Raw genomic sequence first — 17,788 nt, forward strand, 5'->3', positions numbered from 1 at the left:
GGCGGATCCTAGCACCCAACAGGCAGCTCATCGTGATCTTTTCTTTATTCAGCCTGGTGAGCGGGACGTCAGTGTGTCTGACAATAGAGTCACCTATTACAAGAGTATCAGGTGTGTTATTCAGCCTTAAGGGCTGTGGCTGCTTGGCACACTGACTTTGTGGGTTATGTGTTGTGTGTGTTTTGTTTTGAGGTAGCGTTTGCTTGGATGTCTGCTTTGGAGGTCTCTGTTGCTTAGGTAGATTTTTATTTAGAGCATCCGAGTATGTTTTTGTGTATTTATGTGTTTGGTTCACTGATGTGGTGGGACTATGTGATACTGGAATTGTGTTGTGTGAGGTTACCTTCTCCTCCTGACTGGTTACACCAGTTTTGAGATGAGAGAGCTCAGCCTCCAGTTTGGCTAAATAGTTGCATCTCTCACATATATTTGAACCTGTTTGGAGGAGGAGAGGGTTGTCCGTGTACATGAGACAGTTGTAACATTGCCTCAAAATTCCCAGATTCACCAGCTGGACTGGAGAGAAAACCACTGACTGACCTTTGGACATGCTAGAGTAATATAGGGAAACTGAATTTAAGATGGACCAATAGAGGACAGGGTAATCTTAGAGAGTATAAGAGTAAGTAGTGCTTATGGTTTAATAGTGCTAACTTGTAGGATTACTTAATTGGACCAGTGAAGGGCCTTAGAATGAGAATATGGTGCTTAAATTGAGAGATAGAGCAGTTCTAAGGGAAAAAGTGAAGAGCAGACTTTGTGGAGCCAGGAATAGTTTAAACCCAATTAGGTGGCGCTGCCCGCTGTTGCTCTATGCACAAAAACACGCAAAACCGCGCAAAAGAGGGTTTTAAGAGAGGAAGATGAAGGAGTTTTGGAATTGACCCAAAATGGCCAATAAAACTACAGTTTCAAGTCAGTAACCACTCCCACAGGGGCAGGCAGGCTGCTCAATGTTTTTCACTGCCACTGATCAACAGAGAGACTTCCCTTTAGCCCAAGCAAAAAATGGCCTCACAGAAACTTAGAAACAGTTCAAGAACAGCAAGCCTGTAACTGAACTTTTTTAAATCTCAGAAAAGTGGGAAAAAAGCAAGAGATAGCAGAGGTTCACAAGTATCAACAAGTTATAACAGTGCAGTAAATGACCCCACACAAGAATGCTAGGCCAAAGACAGATAAAATGCAAGTTTTGAGAAAAAACGATTTTAAAAATAAGTGCAAACAGGAAATTCAGTAAACAGCTCTAGGTTGTGCTCTAAATACAGTTACTAATGCAGAAATCAAGTTTAACAAGCCAGAAAATGCTCAAAATAGGCGGCTATGCAGAAAAACTTAGCAAATAAACAGAGGAAAAATACTTAAAATCTCAAAAGTGGCTCCTTTCTTCTCTCAGTGTTTTCTCCTCTTGGTGGGTGCTTCACCAACAGCCAACAAGCCTGAAAAGACGCCAAAACCACGAGGCAACCAGGTTTTAAGAGAGGAAGATGAAGGAGTTTTGGAATTGACCCAAAATGGCCAATAAAACTACAGTTCCAAGTCAGTAACCACTCCCACAGGGGCAGGCAGGCTGCTCAATGTTTTTCACTGCCACTGATCAACAGAGAGACTTCCCTTTAGCCCAAGCAAAAATGGCCTCACAGAAACTTACAAACAGTTCAAGAACAGCAAGCCTGTAACTGAACTTTTTTAAATCTCAGAAAAGTGGGAAAAAAGCAAGATTTTTTTTGTTTTTTGTTTTTTCAGAGATAGTAGAGGTTCACAAGTATCAACAAGTTATAACAGTGCAGTAAATGACCCCACACAAGAGTGCTAGGCCAAAGACAGATAAAATGCAAGTTTTGAGAAAAAAACGATTTTAAAAATAAGTGCAAACAGGAAATTCAGTAAACAGCTCTAGGTTGTGCTCTAAATACAGTTACTAATGCAGAAATCAAGTTTAACAAGCCAGAAAATGCTCAAAATAGGCGACTATGCAGAAAAACTTAGCAAATAAACAGAGGAAAAATACTTAAAATCTCAAAAGTGGCTCCTTTCTTCTCTCATCGTTTTCTCCTCTTGGTGGGTGCTTCACCAACAACCAACAATTCTCTCCATGAGGTCAGTCTTCATACTACCACCCATGTATGAGAAGGTTGTGACCAAATTACTGCTCTGCTTTAGGTTCTTTTTTGTACCCTGTATATACAATTCAAAGTGTCTAGCATATCCTCTTCACATTTTCAGAGTATGATGTGAAAGAGCTGCCTTTATACAACACACACACACACACACACACACACACACACACACACACACACACACACACACACACACACACACCACTAACCACCTTCTCCATCTTTGCAACTAAAATATGGGAATTATTTCCTCGCACCACCTAAAGAAACTACAATCCCCTTTCTCCACCTTCAGAGCTGAACTTAAAAAATACTTCATACCAAATCAAGCTGTGCTTGCCTCTACAGGGCCTTTCAACCTTTAGACCCACTCAACTCCACAACCCTTCCCTGCGCTGAAACTCAATCCACAGCATCTACACCAAGATATAAACCTGAAATGTGTAGAACTGTGAAATGTGCATTTCTCTTACTATTTTTTCTACATCTGTTAATTGCTACTGTACAGTTTTTGTTTTATAGTGTTACTTTATTGCTCTGTACAGCGTATGGTCTTCTCTGTTCCACTTCTTCCTTCTTTGCGAATTACTTCACCCAAGCAGTACATGCAAATGGTCAGTTGTGAAGAGTGCATAAACAGACGAAAAATAAAATTAAATAAAATTCTACTATACAACTGCCTATGAAACATTATTAAATTGTGCTCACCGTTTCAAGAGCAAATCAACAACTGACTCTTACATTTTAATGAAAAAAAGATACTTAAAGGACCTAAACCTGGGAAGACACTGATGAGGAAACAGAACGGGTTAAAAAAAAGGAGGTACACCAATTTGGGGGAATTTATGATGAGAGAGAGAAACAACAGATAAGAGAAACATAGTACTTTAAATGTTAACTGAAATTTTGACACAGGTTTCATATTTTTAACTCTATAAATAAGCAGCAGAAAATGTTTTCCTAAGATGCCAGAAAAAGAAGCAAATACAGTAAAACCAGTGACAGAATGCAGGCTTTCGATTAAATGCATCTTGGCAATGATTTACAATGGAAATAATTTCAAAATCTCATACTTACTGTTGGATTAAATTTTAATGTGACATGTTTACTGTATCCAGATGCACTGAATGACACTTGAGGCAATGTGTATTCATACTGTGACTTTGACAATGTAGAATCCAGAACCACTATGTAATTCTGAAAATAGTGAAGATCATTGATTAATAACTTAGCACATACAGAATTTCACTGTTACTGTCAAATGAAAACCCAAATTCTCTAAAGCCCCTTCTCTTTACATAAAGGACACATACAGTGAAACGTATTAAATTACCTACGACTGCACAGAATCCCCAAAATAAATTACCTAAAGCAAACGCTACTGATGCATGCTATTAGTCATACACAGACAGACATTAGTATTTGCAGAGAATCTGAAGTTAAAACAGGAAAACTCTAACCTGCAATTTATACAGACTCTTAGATATTCTACACATGTTCATTCAGTGGGTTACTTAACAAAATAGCTCACATGCCACTGCTCAACTCTACGTTCAAAGAAGACTTCCTAGGCAAGCTTTCCACCTTTGTTCAGTGATAAAAAAAGGGAAGAGGCATACATTTTTCTCTCTCTCTCTAGCTCTTCCAAGCCTGTGAAGCACTGGTTAGAAAGAAGATGCAAAAGGAACAAGATAAATGGGACTAATCCATGCTTCCGAGTACGCATTTTATAAGATCTGGAGATGTGCTATGTTCCAGCTTAACTAGCCTATCGTCTGAAAAAACTTTCAGTCAACAGCGTACATCAGTCGAATTAATATTCCTCTGGCAGTCAATATGAAATTAGCTGGACACTTTCAAACCCTGTATATACTTTGGATTTATTGACAAAAGTAAAGTCCTATGTAAATGTGAATCACCGACCAAATTGTCACAGCACAAACATCTTTAACAAAACAGGATTTAAAACAAAAGGTGAAGGCAGCAACACTCTAAAATAAGGACTAAGAAGACCAAGAAGGGAATTATTAGTAACTTAGCAACAAAATCAAAATCTTCCCATGCAAATGGGCAGTCTGTTTTGTATGCCAACCACAATGCCAGCCCATTATAAAGGCAACAAAATGCTTTGTACTTCAGACTGCAGCTTGTTCTAAACAAGAATAGCAATATAGCATTTCTGAAACCAAAGTACTCAAAAGGGTGATTTGACCAGTTAAAAGTAAAACTGGAGGCCACATAAAGCATGAACTCAGGACTCGCGTATAAGGAAACCCTGTCTTTAGGGAATGCCATATATAGTTCCTTCCTCCCAGAAAGCATGGAACATTTCTGGCTTAGGTAACAGCCAACAGACATAACATTGTAAAAAGGAACGTATTTCAAAGGAAGAGAGGCTCAAAAGAAAGTATATTATGCTTTTTTCACAACACCATTCAAACTGCAGTATGGGAAGGGGGTACTTGAATGGAACAGTAGAAGAACAACATATCTACTGGTAAAGTCCTTAGCATATCCAAGCTGCAGATAATCATTGGGTCTAGCACTGGTCAAACAAAGAAGATAGCCATGTACCAGTAACACCCTGAAAATAAAGGATCTAGACCACCAATATAACAGGTTTAGTCATTTCCTGGCTACTAGAAAAACATCAGAAACCTCACATGAAACCACATATGGTTCTCAGTAGGAACTCTATGGCCAAATACACAACTTGCACAGGATAAAGTCATGATGTCACATTCTGCATGAGGACCCCCTTGCAATGTAGGAATGATCAAGGCACATAAGCCAAAATACAGAAGAGTGGAATGCTATCAGAGTCAAATGACATCTTTTATGCAAAATTTTGAGAAGAATTTTCTACGCAACGGAAGTGAGGAAAAATCTTGCAAATTAACTTCTCTCCTAATGACAGAAAAGATGCATTACAGCAAAGCACTGAGACTTGCGAGTTCTCCAGTCGATTTCTGTAACCAAATCTTAGAGGTGATCTCTCACTTGTGACATAAAACAGTCTATCTGTTCATGTTATCCCCCTCTACCATTGATGACTGACAAATAAGTTGCTGATTATACACGAAAAGCCACAGTCTTTCCATTCTGGATCACAATGCTCGTCAATCTTCCTAGAAAAGTTCTTGCCTGATCTTCAGGCAGCCTTTACAACATCTTGAATGACCAAATATTGTGTAGATAGCCTGGGGATATTCAAGCTTCTTCTTTGCCTGCTGATCTGGAATGCCAGTGACATGCTAGTGAACTTACTGAGATCACAGACAAAAGTGACCCTGAAACAGCTTGAGGCCGAGAAAAACCGCCCTCTTCTTTTGGGAGAAATGCTATGCACATCCTTGCCTGTAGACACTTGAAACAAATGCTGAGCATGACAGGTTGAGATAGGTGAAAAGGATTTGAGAGGAATTTCAGGAATGCTGATAATACTAACTTAAGCTACCTTGCTATTTGGTTCTTTTACTCCACAGAGACAACTTCAGTGACCTCATATGTAGCCACGTGCATTACCAACATGGCTTTTAGTAAAGACGTTGCCAAACCTGCATGCTATTCTAATTGCCTGATGATAAAATAATCAGTTCTGTAGACACAGAATGCAGCAAGCCATGGAAATAATTAAATTCAAGGAAAAAGGCTCACTGAAGGATGGCTTACATAAACTCACAGAAGTTCAATGTAACCTCTAGAAGGGTGAAATGTGTAGGCTCTTTGACATAGCTGTAATAATACAACTGTCTAAATAAAAGATACAATTATATATGCAAACCATTATTTTGTAAAACTTTCTACTGTAACAATGTACTCAGCTTTACTATACTTTTAAGATAACAGAAAAAAATGGTACCACAGCTAAGTTTTACTGTGCTTAGCTAGCAACTTCTAGTACCTCCTTAAGTAATTGCCTATTGTTCATCAGCTCCTAAGTGTATTTACATATTTCTGTTCTATATTTTCTGGGCTTGCCTGAAAATGGCCCAGACTGGATCAGTGATCTACCGCAGATAACACATTAAGACAAGGAGGATAGGCAGAGAGTCAAATAAATGCATAAGGAAAACAAATTACATATAACACCAAACAAGATGCAGCAAGGATAAATGAGCTGTTGGTGAAACAGTTCAAAAATATATCATAAAACATCCAACAGACCAAACAATGTTGTAGGAAGTCACGACTTCAGTGCTGTTTAAAAGCTGGAATATCTTTTATTCATAAGGTAAGCGCTTTCATGGTGCCACCACCACTTCTTCAGACCATAACAGAGAACAGTACTTCACAAAACATATATATATATATATATATATATATATATATACACTCTCCAATTAATTCAAATGGACCAATAACAAACTTCAATGCATGTAACATTCTTAAAGACATACAAACAATAAAATACCATGCTCCCAATATTCTGTAAATAAAATCACTTAAATATTGCTTCATTCATTACTGCACAAGTTATGAAAACAAGAACATTTCCTGTCATCCTAACTAATGATATGAAGATTAAAAAATGTATAAAAAATACATCTAACAAAAAAAAAAAGGGAGTACATACCTAACAAAAAGAAATATGTAGTATTATGCCGAAAAAACATTCATTTCTCATTATAGATTACTTTATTACACATTATTTACAGAATATTGGGAGCATGGTATTTTATTGTTTGTATGTCTTTAAGAATGTTACATGCATTGAAGTTTGTTATTGGTCCATTTGACTTAATTGGAGAGTGTATATTTATATATATATATATATATATATATATATATATATATATATATATATATATATATATATATATATATATATATATATGTTTTGTGAAGTACTGTTCTCTGTTATGGTCTGAAGAAGTGGTGGTGACACCATGAAAGCGCTTACCTTATGAATAAAAGATATTCCAGCTTTTAAACAGCACTGAAGTCGTGACTTCCTACAACATTGTTTGGTCTGGTGGATGTTTTATAAAACAAATTACATGTTTACATAGGGTGGCAGCAATGACATCTAAATAATTTATGAATATATGAATGCCGAATAAGCAAAAAATAAGGTACCAACCTGAATTTTTGATTTGAGCTGAAATCAAGGACTCTGAAGAAAAAGAATGTGTAGGTAAGCATGCTATGTATTAGCCACGTATAATTTACCGTCAATCAAGAAGGCTAGGCCAACAAAGCCAGATGGGTGCAGAGCACTAACCTTTAGAACTAGAAAGAGCTAGCCAAAGAAATCTCACTGGTTGCTCAGAAGAATCCAGCTAAACAGCCCTTCAGGAAAGGACAGATTGGGTTATGTGATGTGAAACAGAAGGAATATATGAGAAAGAGGATGGGTTACTATGTAAAAGAAAGAAACTGAAGGCCTATATTCCATTTCCATGTTGTAACAATATTCCAGGTAAAAGATCCCTTAACTGACCTCATGGTTCACCAAGCTGATATATGGAATCTAAACTTTCTACCAACCACATCTTGCTGAGATGTCAGAGCCGTTGATAGTCTTACTGCAGGCTTCTCCACAACACTGGAGATTCTTCAGGCAGGTAGACTGATCAAAAGGGATCACTCTCATATTTCTGTCCTACTATAACTTGGCCCAAACTTCACAATTCTTCACAGAAATCACTGCCTGCACCCTTCATAAAATGGTCTTCTATGTGGCCTATACTGTGGCCTTTGGCATTTTACAAAATTGAGAGAGTGGTGAAAAGTCAAACTGTTGCCTCTGTTTCAACTCTAATGGGAGGTCCTGAACTTTTCTGCTTAAAAGGGTATGACCCATACAAAGAGAAGACCTCTCATCTCTTTCTGCTGGCCTATGTTAAGCAGCCCTGAAACAGCACACAAGCAGTGAAAGCCACCTCAAGTGCCAAAGCCTAGCTCCTTACACTGCTTACTCTTGCTACACCTGCTGTTAGCACCCTGTACCTCAATCTAACGTCACCACTCCAAATCTACACCCTGCTTCTTTTGCTGCAAACTAACCCATTCTTACTTCCATTAGCCCAGGTATTATTCCTTTCTGATTTACTGTTAACTTACTGTTGATGTTATGTGATTGTTCAGTATAAATACTCTGCTGATTTTATCATATTGTATAGTGTCTTTATAATTTTTTTCTGTTTCCTACAAACAAGTCATGTTGTATTAATTGTTCTCTCTTGTAATCTCTTATTACTGCATGCTAATTTTTCCATAACTGAAGTTTTTATATTTCTCTATGTTAATTTGTTCTTAAATGTTTTGTAACGGAGCTTTTCTCCCTGGGCCTCTGGTGTAAATGGGCTTCTTGTTCAGTCGGACATTCCCGGTAAACAAATGCAAATAAAGGAAAAATAAAATGAAATAAATAAAATAAATTATCCGAATGACAAAACTACAAGGATTGTAATATTCTTGCAAACAATGTTTACCAACAGCATGGTCTTGGAATCACACAACGGAGCAGGAGCATGTTGTGTAAACAAAGCCACTTAGACTGAAGTTGCCCAAAATAAAGACGCAAGATTGAAAGTGCTTTACAGCTTACTGTCACTAGTTGTACACATGGAAACTACTAAGGTCTACTGACAGGTGCTCTCTGTATCAGAGTTTGAGCCTGTTTGTTTATCTGAAAATTAACTGTGTACTACCAAACATCACAGCCTCGGAAGTGGTCGACTTACCATTGGATGTGTAACTATGCAGTCAGTATATACGAGGGATGTGGGCCCACAGAGAATGCAGGTAGTACAAACCTCTGAAAAAGATATTGGTCGACTGATTTTTATTAGTTTGACTGAAACCCTAAATAAAAGGAAAACAACAAAATCAGTGTGTATGGTTCAATTTATGCACATGAACCCTTTAGAACAATAACCATATGTGACTGATTCAGGAGCAAATTTGCTCTAATACTACATGAGGCATGGTGCATTAACTGTGTTTCAAACCCCCACGCTGGCTAAGACATGCATCTGTTTAAACCAGTAAAGTAAGCAATTAGACTCTTTTTTTTTTTTTTTTGGACCAGGATTCCCACATTGATGGGGACTGTCTGGTATTAGAAGGCTGCAGTGGCTACAGTTGAAGAAACAACAGTGTTGAGAGCAAAGAAAATGTGTGTTTGCCCTGGTGATAGTGGCCTGGATGTGATAATGTACACTTCAAGACTCCTTCACAACACACTTTAAAACTGGTAGGAGTATGGGAACTAGAAGATGGGACTTGGAGAAGTTAAATAACTGTACCATATGGACTTTCTTTTAATTAGCTACTTTGTTAGTGGATGCAGGGGCTGGCAGAGTCTAGCAAACGTTTCTCGGGAACTGAGTGAATCAAAGAACACAAAGTATGAAGCTTTCTCCACTGGGACATTGCCCCATATCTCTCTTAAATTTTCTTTTTCTATCGTACATTGCCTCCATTGAGATATTGGAAGATACGAGGTGGAGCTCTCTGGACAAGCACAAGAGATGGAGACAACTATCAACAATGCAGTCCTTGATGGTTCTTTTACAGACAACCTTTGTCAAACAATGCCAAGTGCTGCCAGTTGAGTGAGCCCTGTCTGGGCATTTCTGCCACTCACATGACAACAGCAACCCAATCTTTCTGCATGTGCAAGACTAAATCATGATAGCTTTATGGCAGAGAAAAATAAAGCCTTGACTGCTATTCAGATAACCTGGGATCGATTAGTGACCAGGCACTGTAGAAGCCAGTGGCAGGATGGAACTGAATAATGCAGGCTGACCAATCATGGGGGCAGGGAGAGGATCTGGCACACTTCATTGCCAATGCTTATTATAAAACAACTGTATGTATGCAGCAGATGTGAACTAGGGAGATGCACTTGGCACTGCTAAGATGTGCTTGCACTGTGGCCTTCAGTATAAGTGCAGAAGTGTGTTAACTGCTGCTGAAGGCAGCAAGCCCCCACTTTGACAAACGTCTGCACATCACGCTAAAGGAATGAGAAGAGCACTTAAATAGAAAACCTAGGACTGCCATGGACGACAAACCTAAGCCCGCCATGGACGACAAACCTAAGCCCGCCATGGACGACAAACCTAAGCCCGCCATGGACGACAAACCTAAGCCCGCCATGGACGACAAACCTAAGCCCGCCATGGACGACAAACCCAAGCCTGCCATGGACGACAAACCCAAGCCTGCCATGGATGACAAACCCAAGCCTGCCATGGATGACAAACTTCAATATATTTCATAACTTTTCTACATTTATGATACATGTATTTAGTTTTGACCACCTTGGCCCAGATCATAGCTGAAAAGGGTCCTCGGACCAGTTTATTAAATGTGTTAGACTGTTATGATCCTGACGAAAGTATAATGGTGTAGGGAACTTGCACTTTGTAATAATTAATGTTTGTTTCATTCTTAATGAGTACTTGCAATTTCTCCATGGCTGTATGATTGTGGATGACGGTACATTTAAGTATTCCATCTTAAGTAACTGGCTGTGACTGCTTTTTGTTGTACATTGGTTAGTGTCATTCTACATTTTTAAATACATTTTTGTGCATTGTGTTCCTTGTTTTGACATGAATCCTTACCAGTTAAGTAGACAAAAGTGTTGGTGTAGTAGCTTATATGCAAGTCAGGTAAGAAATATGGTGGCTCAGGCTATAAATGGTAGCCAACTAGCCTTTTCTTGGGTGAAGTCACGATCTGTACAGCTCAGTTACAAACCTGCACATTTTGTTTGCTGCTGTTTAAAGCAAGGCTTTATTTTGGAGAGAGATGAATGTTATTAATTGCAGTACATATTCTAGTTTTTGGAGCGGAGGGCTATTAACGATGGTCTATATTACAATTTAGGGATTAAAATGCTTATGCCCACAAGTCTGCAACAATGTCTTGCTTAGGTATTTGCTGACACCAGGTTCAACATGTTGCTCAAAGGAGAGCGCAGGCTCTAAACATTCTTATGACCTTTATCTCCCACTGGACTTGCTACTTTGCAAGATCACAACTAGAAATGCCGATAAGCATCTGCTAGCTTTAACAAATAAAACCCTTAAAGCAATGGTAGCATTTAATCATAAAGCCTTTATTACACGTTTTCAGAACTCATTTTTTCTAACGGCTCCTTTCCTACAGCAGAATCACATGCAGTAACAATTCCCATCCCAAAAGACAAAGATGTCAAACAGCTGTCTGACTTAAGACCCATTTCACATCTGGCCTTACCAGCACAGACCATAAAGAAACTTGCTTTAGGAACATTACTTGAATACTAACAAAATAATATCTTTCATTTCAGTCTCATTACGGCTTTACTCATTCATACAATACTACCTCAACCTTGCTTACTGTCAGTAATTCTACATATGCAAACACAAAGGTCAATTGACAGGTCCCCTCTGTAAACTTCACAAGAGCATCTGACATAGCTAACAAGAGGGCACTACTAAATCAACTCCACAAATCAGGCTAGCAGACAATCCCACTACAGTGGCTTATAATGCCTAGTTTTGGGGACATGTACAAGCAATGGTATAAAACACCCCTTTCTAACATTAGAGGAGTACTTTCAGGACCTCCTCATAGCACTGTATTAATAAGCCCATTCTCTTCACAATGTTTGTAGTGACCTGAAAGAATGTATTTATTTAACTTACCTGCTACTGACCTCAAGCTTCCTGTATCAGCTCCCTATACTCCTCTCTTCCAGGACAGGTTCCCCTGTGTCCACACACCAGGAGGGTCTTCTCCCTCCATGGGCAGGCACATCCTTTTACAAAGAAGCAGGAGGGGCAAGGCTGAAAGCAAACATGCTGCAGTCTGCTAAAGGGTTTTTCACTGCACCCTAATTCCCTCCCCCACTGTATTAAAGTCAGTGTCAGAATGGGCGGAAAATGGGGATGGAAATGATTACATGTCCTTATCTGGGGTCCATATGAAGATCATGCCTTCTCCGTTCGCCTACCCACTCAGTGCCATGTCATTTCTCTGTGCTCCAGCCTCCATCAGAGCTCCATTAATGACATTACTTCCATCCTTTCAAGACAGGCACGCCCATACTCCCTGCCTCACAATGTAGCACACGCCCATACTCCCTGCCTCACAATGTAGCACACTAGCTGTTAATCAAACTCAGGCAGCCTGAGTCATATTCCTGTATAGCAGCAATGAGGCTCATGAAGGCCTGAAAGAATTCATGCTACAACTTAGTAACCATATGAAATGCCGGGACCCACTAGAGTGAGTCCTAAAATACTATGAAAACTGAATGGTCGAAAGAATGGACTTAAAATATACCAAGTTCAACACACCATTTCTCTGAATACTCCCTTTTCTTTGAGGTAAGGAGAACTCAGAGTTGGTATAGCTATGTTGGGGGGGGGAGGGGTTGCTCCTCTAAAAATAAGTTTAAAACAGAAGAGCGATTTTCAGGATTCACTGTTTTCTGGGTTTTCGTTTTTTTTTTGGGGCTTTTCAGCACTCAGAATTTCAAATCCTGACATTTCAAGAGACAGCCCTACAACTTCCTCACACTGTATGCAGATGAACTCATTCACCACTCAGAATCAGCTACAAAATAAAGTGCTGTAATGACTCCCAGCTGCAAAGATAATAACAATAACCTTTGATAGTGCATAACAACTAAATAATCCAAACCCCTACAGTCTCATCTATTTAGCTTCTCGTGAACTTGGCTAGATGTCTAGGTCTTCATCTCGAGTCCAACTGCAGACTTCAAAATCATACTTCTCACATATGGAACAACAGTGCAACTCCAGACAATCTATAAAGAAAGCAGATTCAACATTTAATGCCAAGAACCTCATCTGCAAAAAAGTGCCACATCCAAGGCCTTTTAATTTCTTGGCCAGAAATTGGAACTCTCAAGCTACAGGTAATACAGACCAAAACTCACAGATTTCCCTCGTTCCCTAGCAAAAGGGAGAAACAATAATAATGTACTTAGCATAACAATAGATCTGCACAGTTGGGGTTCAACCTCTTTAATCAGCAAAACTCAAACCACAGATACGAGTCAGCTCCACAAAGAGAAAAACAACTATCAAGCTCTAAACTCCTTCCCCTTAACCTACAATTCCCTGTGCTGCCTGCTTGTTCTCTGGATCGGACGTATGTTGCTCAAGAGCGAAAATTATCAGAAAAACACTAGCATATAAAAAGAGTTATGTACTTACCATAACTTGGCATCTGTGTTATCCTATACCACTATTTATCACTGCTGAGTTGTAGGATCTGACATTGGATCGGAGCTGGCAACTTTGCAGACAGCTTCTAGCCTCGAACTCCTCCCACTCCCATGATCCCTTGATGCCTTCTAACCCCTCAGATCGAGTTTGCCCTAAGCTAGAAAGCAGCTAAGGAAGACGTTGACCATCAGATAGCACATCTCCACTTCCTCTAGGTCCCACAGGACGGGGGAAGGGGGGCAGGATAATGAACAGTGACAAAGGATAACACACATGCCAAGTTATGGTAAGCACATAACTCTGATGTCATCCATATCACTATTCCTCACTGTTAGGTCAGAGTCCCCAGCTACCTTAAATCCTGAGTGACCTCACGGAAGGACATGCCGAAGAACTAACTATGGAGCCAAAGAAAGCTCTGTTCCTGGAGACAATGTCAAGCTTATAATGATTAATAAACGTGTGAAGAGTAGACCAGGTGGCTGCCACACAAATCTCATCTACAGAATGACAGGCCACATAGGTAGCTGACGTAGGCATTGATTTGGTGGAATGAGCTCTGACTGGACCTGGTAACAATAAGCCTTTCGACAAATAGGCAAAGGAAATGCAATTCGAAATCCAACAAGAAATAGTAACCTTAGAAACCACCTGACCCAGTCTGTTAAGAGAAAATGCCACAAACAGTTGGTCAGATCTGCAGAAACTCTTAGTTCTATCCATGTAGAACCATAACTGTCTATGAACATCAAGTGTATGCAGCAGATATTCCTCTTTACTGGAAAAGTTAGGGAAGCAAACAGGCAACTGAACTGACAGATTCAAATTTGCTTCTGTGGCTATCTTAGGCATGAAGGAAGGATTGGTCTGAAGAGCCACTCTGTATTTATGAAACACCATGTAAGGTGGTTTGATAGAAAGAACCTGCAACTCTGAAACTCTTCTTGACGAAGTTATGGCTAGCAGAAAGGTGGTCTTCCATGATAAAAATTTCATATCACATGTGGCAGCAGGCTCAAAGGGACTCTGTGCAAGAGACTGCAGCAGAAAAAAGGGTCCTAAGGTGGGGAAGGATCCTTGACTGGAGGCCGGAGAAGAAAAACACCCTTCAAAAATGCCTTAGAGGCAAAAAGAAAAGGTAGGTTCCTCACAAACGTGAAAATTGGAGATGGCCACCAAATGCACTGTGATAGTAGAGAAGCTAGCCTCTTCTTGAAAAAGCAAAGAAAAGAACTGTAAGAGGTCTGGGATGGAAGCTGAGAAGGGGTCCAGATTTCACTGCTTGGCCCAAATAGAAAACCTTTTCCACTTACTCGCGTATACTTTTCTGGTGGATGTCTTTTGAGAGGCCAGAATAATGCTCTTGATGGGAGAAGCAAGTCTGGACTGATTCAGGATTATAGGAAATGGACAAACCACGCTGTCAGAAGAAGAGTCTGAAAGTTGGGGGTCAGAACTGGGAGGGATGGGAAATCAGATCCAGAAAGGGATCTAGTACCCAATGGGGGAACTTAAAGTGAGATCGTACGAGGAGAAACCACACCTGCCGAGGCCAAAAGGGGGCAATGAGGCGTTGAGCTTTCTGAAGCACTCTTGGAATGAGAGGTATAGGAGGATAGGTGTAAAGGAGAACCGGAGGCCAATTGTGAACAACAGCATTCATGGGGGACTTCCCAAGAGGGGGAATCAGGGTGAAATGCCGGCTGCATTTGTGGTTGTAAGGGGAAATGAACAGATCACACCTAACGAAGGAAAATCTCTTTTTACCAATGACGGATTTAGGGACCACTCACGAGGACTCAGGATTGCCCTGCTCATCTGTCCACCAGCACGTTGGACTCACCGGGAATGTGCATTGTAAGGAGAAAGTTCCCCGAGGACATCACCCACTCCTACACCCTCATGGCCTCGCAACAAAGCAGATAAGAGCGTGTGATCCTTGCTTGCTGATGTACCATATAACCGCCATGTTCTCTATGTGAACTGTAATGCTACCCTATAGAGAGACAGTCCTGAAGAGCTAGCAACGTGAGGAGGACTGCTCTCATCTCTAATACATTTATGTGCAGTTTGGTCACTGCAGAAGACCACATGCCTTGCACGATCTTTCCCTGGTAATGCCCCCCCCAACAGAGAAGCATCCAAAGTCACGGTGGCATTTGGGGGAGGAAGAGAGAATAGTCTGCCTGCTAGGAGGTCAGGAGACTGAACCCACCAAACGAGATGATGCCTGTACACAGGAGTGAGACAGATTGAGGCTGTCATCGACGAGACAGGGAAGACCACTGGACCGCTAGAGTCCACTGCAGAACTCTCATATATAATCTGGCTAACTGTACCAGATAGATTGCCACTGCCATGGATCCTAAGGCCCTGAGAATGAAGGTGGATCTGAGGAAGAGTCAAATCTAGAAGGCACTGGACATGAGTTATGATTAGTTGTACATGGAGAGGGAGAGCTGCAATCTCTGACAGTGTCCAGCTGAATCCCTATGAACTCCAATTTTTGGGATGGGATCAGATTCGATTTGGGGAGGTTCACTGTTATCGCTAACTGGCCGAACAGTCGAAGTACGTACTGAGTGGCTGAGGCCAGTCGATCCTTGGTGAGAGCTGTGAGGAGCCAATCGTCGAGGTAAGGAAACACCTGGAATTCCTGCAGTCTCAGGTGAGCTGCGTCCACTGCCATGCACTTGAACACCTAGGGGATTGTGTTAAGGCCAAAGGGCAGAGTCCTGACCTGGTAATGATTGGCTCCTAAGCAAAAGCGGAGATGTCTCCTGCAGCACCTATTTTTATATGATAGTACACATCCTGGAGATCCACAGAGCAAATCCAATTGTCCTTGTGCAAAATGGGCATGATGGACTGGACAGTGACCATCCAGAACTTGGACTTCTTAACAGATGCAGGCCCCAGTCTTCTTTGGCACAAAAAAGAAGCAAGAGTAAGTTCCGGATTCTCAATGTCCTTGGGGGGACCTTTTGGATGGCTCTCTTCTGAAGAAGTATGAGCACTTCTTTCTGAGCTAAATCTCTCTGATAGGGTAGTGCATCAGGAAGGTGTTTCCTGATTGGGGGGAAGACTGAGAAAAGGGAATAAAATAGCCCCTGGAAATAATGTTTAGCAGCCAGAGATCTTTTGTAATATCTGCCCAGGCCAAAGGGTGCCATGATAAAGGACTCCTGACTGCCTCCAGGGCAGGATACTCAAGCAGCACCTTAGGAGCTCTGGGGGTGGGGGCTTCTCAGAGAAGGGTTCCCCAGACCCCTGATTTTGTGGACCCCTTCTGCCTCTCAAGTGGCATCTGCTGTTGAACCCTCTCCCCCCCGACCTCCAGAAGTGGGCTCATCCTGAGCATCTTGAAAGGAAGACTGCGATTTGCAAAAACTTGATTTCCACACCCAACAAGGTCGTTCCTTTCTGCTCACTTCGGGTGAGTGTTTCTTTGATTGAACGGACAAAGAGGGTAGAAATGAAGGGGGTGTTGGTGAAGGATGCCTTAAAGGACTCCCCAAATCCGCAAAGGCACAACCAGGCATGATGCCAAACAGCGATGCCTGTAACGGCCACTCGAGAGGTGCCTTCTTCAGTGTTAGCAATCAGTCTCATCAAGGAATTAGCCAGGGAAGTGAGTGTGGACAGCTTGGGGGACAACTTACTTAGCTCTCTGGCAGGTAGCAACTCAGAGAGGGATGTGGTAAGTTCCTTAACCAAGTCCCTATGGAGTCTGGTGAAATGTGCCAAGTAGTTAAGCGCCCACAGGCCGAAGGTAGGTGAGGCAAAGACCCGCTTTCCATGTCTGTCAAACACCTGGGACTCTCAGAGGGATGAGCAGATGTACTCTGCTTTGTCAGCTCATTTTTGGTGGTGGCAGCTACCACAATAGCATCAACTGGCACAACTTTAGACCAGAACTGTTTGTCAGAAGGAGGGCTGAGAAATTTATCAGCGTGCTTGGTTACAGGCTCCACAGTATTCGGCACCTTCCACGCCCTGCTGGTGATAAGGTCTATAAGCTCGTCAGCAGGGGGGGCCCAAGAGACAGATAGTCCTGTTCCGAAAGTCTTCAGGAACACGGACTCCTCAGAGTACAGGGGTAGAGAAGACCATCCGCCTTTAAGCTTGAGGATTTCTAAGACGTCTCCAAAGGAGACGTCCTCGGGCAGAGATCTGGGGGACCCACCCCCTTCATCGAGGTCCGTATCCTCAGTGAAAGACTCCGAAGGGGAGTCTAGGTACCTCCTCTTGCACAATCTATTCTGCCTTAGAAGAGATTGTGCAAGAGGAGGTACCAAGACTCCCCTTGCACAATCTCTTCTGCCTTAGAAGAGATTGTGCAAGGGGAGTCTAGGTACCTCCTCTTGCACAATCTCTTCTAAGGCACCTTCTCCTGAGGGGGCTCGTGGGAGGATTTGGAAGAGAGGGGGACCCCAAGGGGAGTGACTCTCACCTGAAGACTAGCTC

The 17,788-nt window shown here is 41.3% G+C and overlaps 1 protein-coding gene across 2 annotated transcripts in view; it reads right to left on the reverse strand.

Moving 5' to 3' along the window:
• LOC122816397 (nodal modulator 1-like) overlaps window positions 1–17,788 on the reverse strand; it is an 877,949-nt gene that overhangs the window by 95,437 nt on the left and 764,724 nt on the right. For both annotated transcript variants that reach the window (XM_044089153.1, XM_044089155.1), the window contains exon 29: window positions 3,198–3,317. In XM_044089153.1, coding sequence (XP_043945088.1) covers window positions 3,198–3,317 — 120 coding nt within the window. The remainder of the gene's footprint in view (window positions 1–3,197; window positions 3,318–17,788) is intronic.

The sequence above is a fragment of the Protopterus annectens genome, chromosome 12.part0 (assembly GCF_019279795.1).
Source record: "Protopterus annectens isolate FY-2018-M chromosome 12.part0, PAN1.0, whole genome shotgun sequence".
NCBI lineage: Eukaryota > Metazoa > Chordata > Ceratodontiformes > Protopteridae > Protopterus > Protopterus annectens.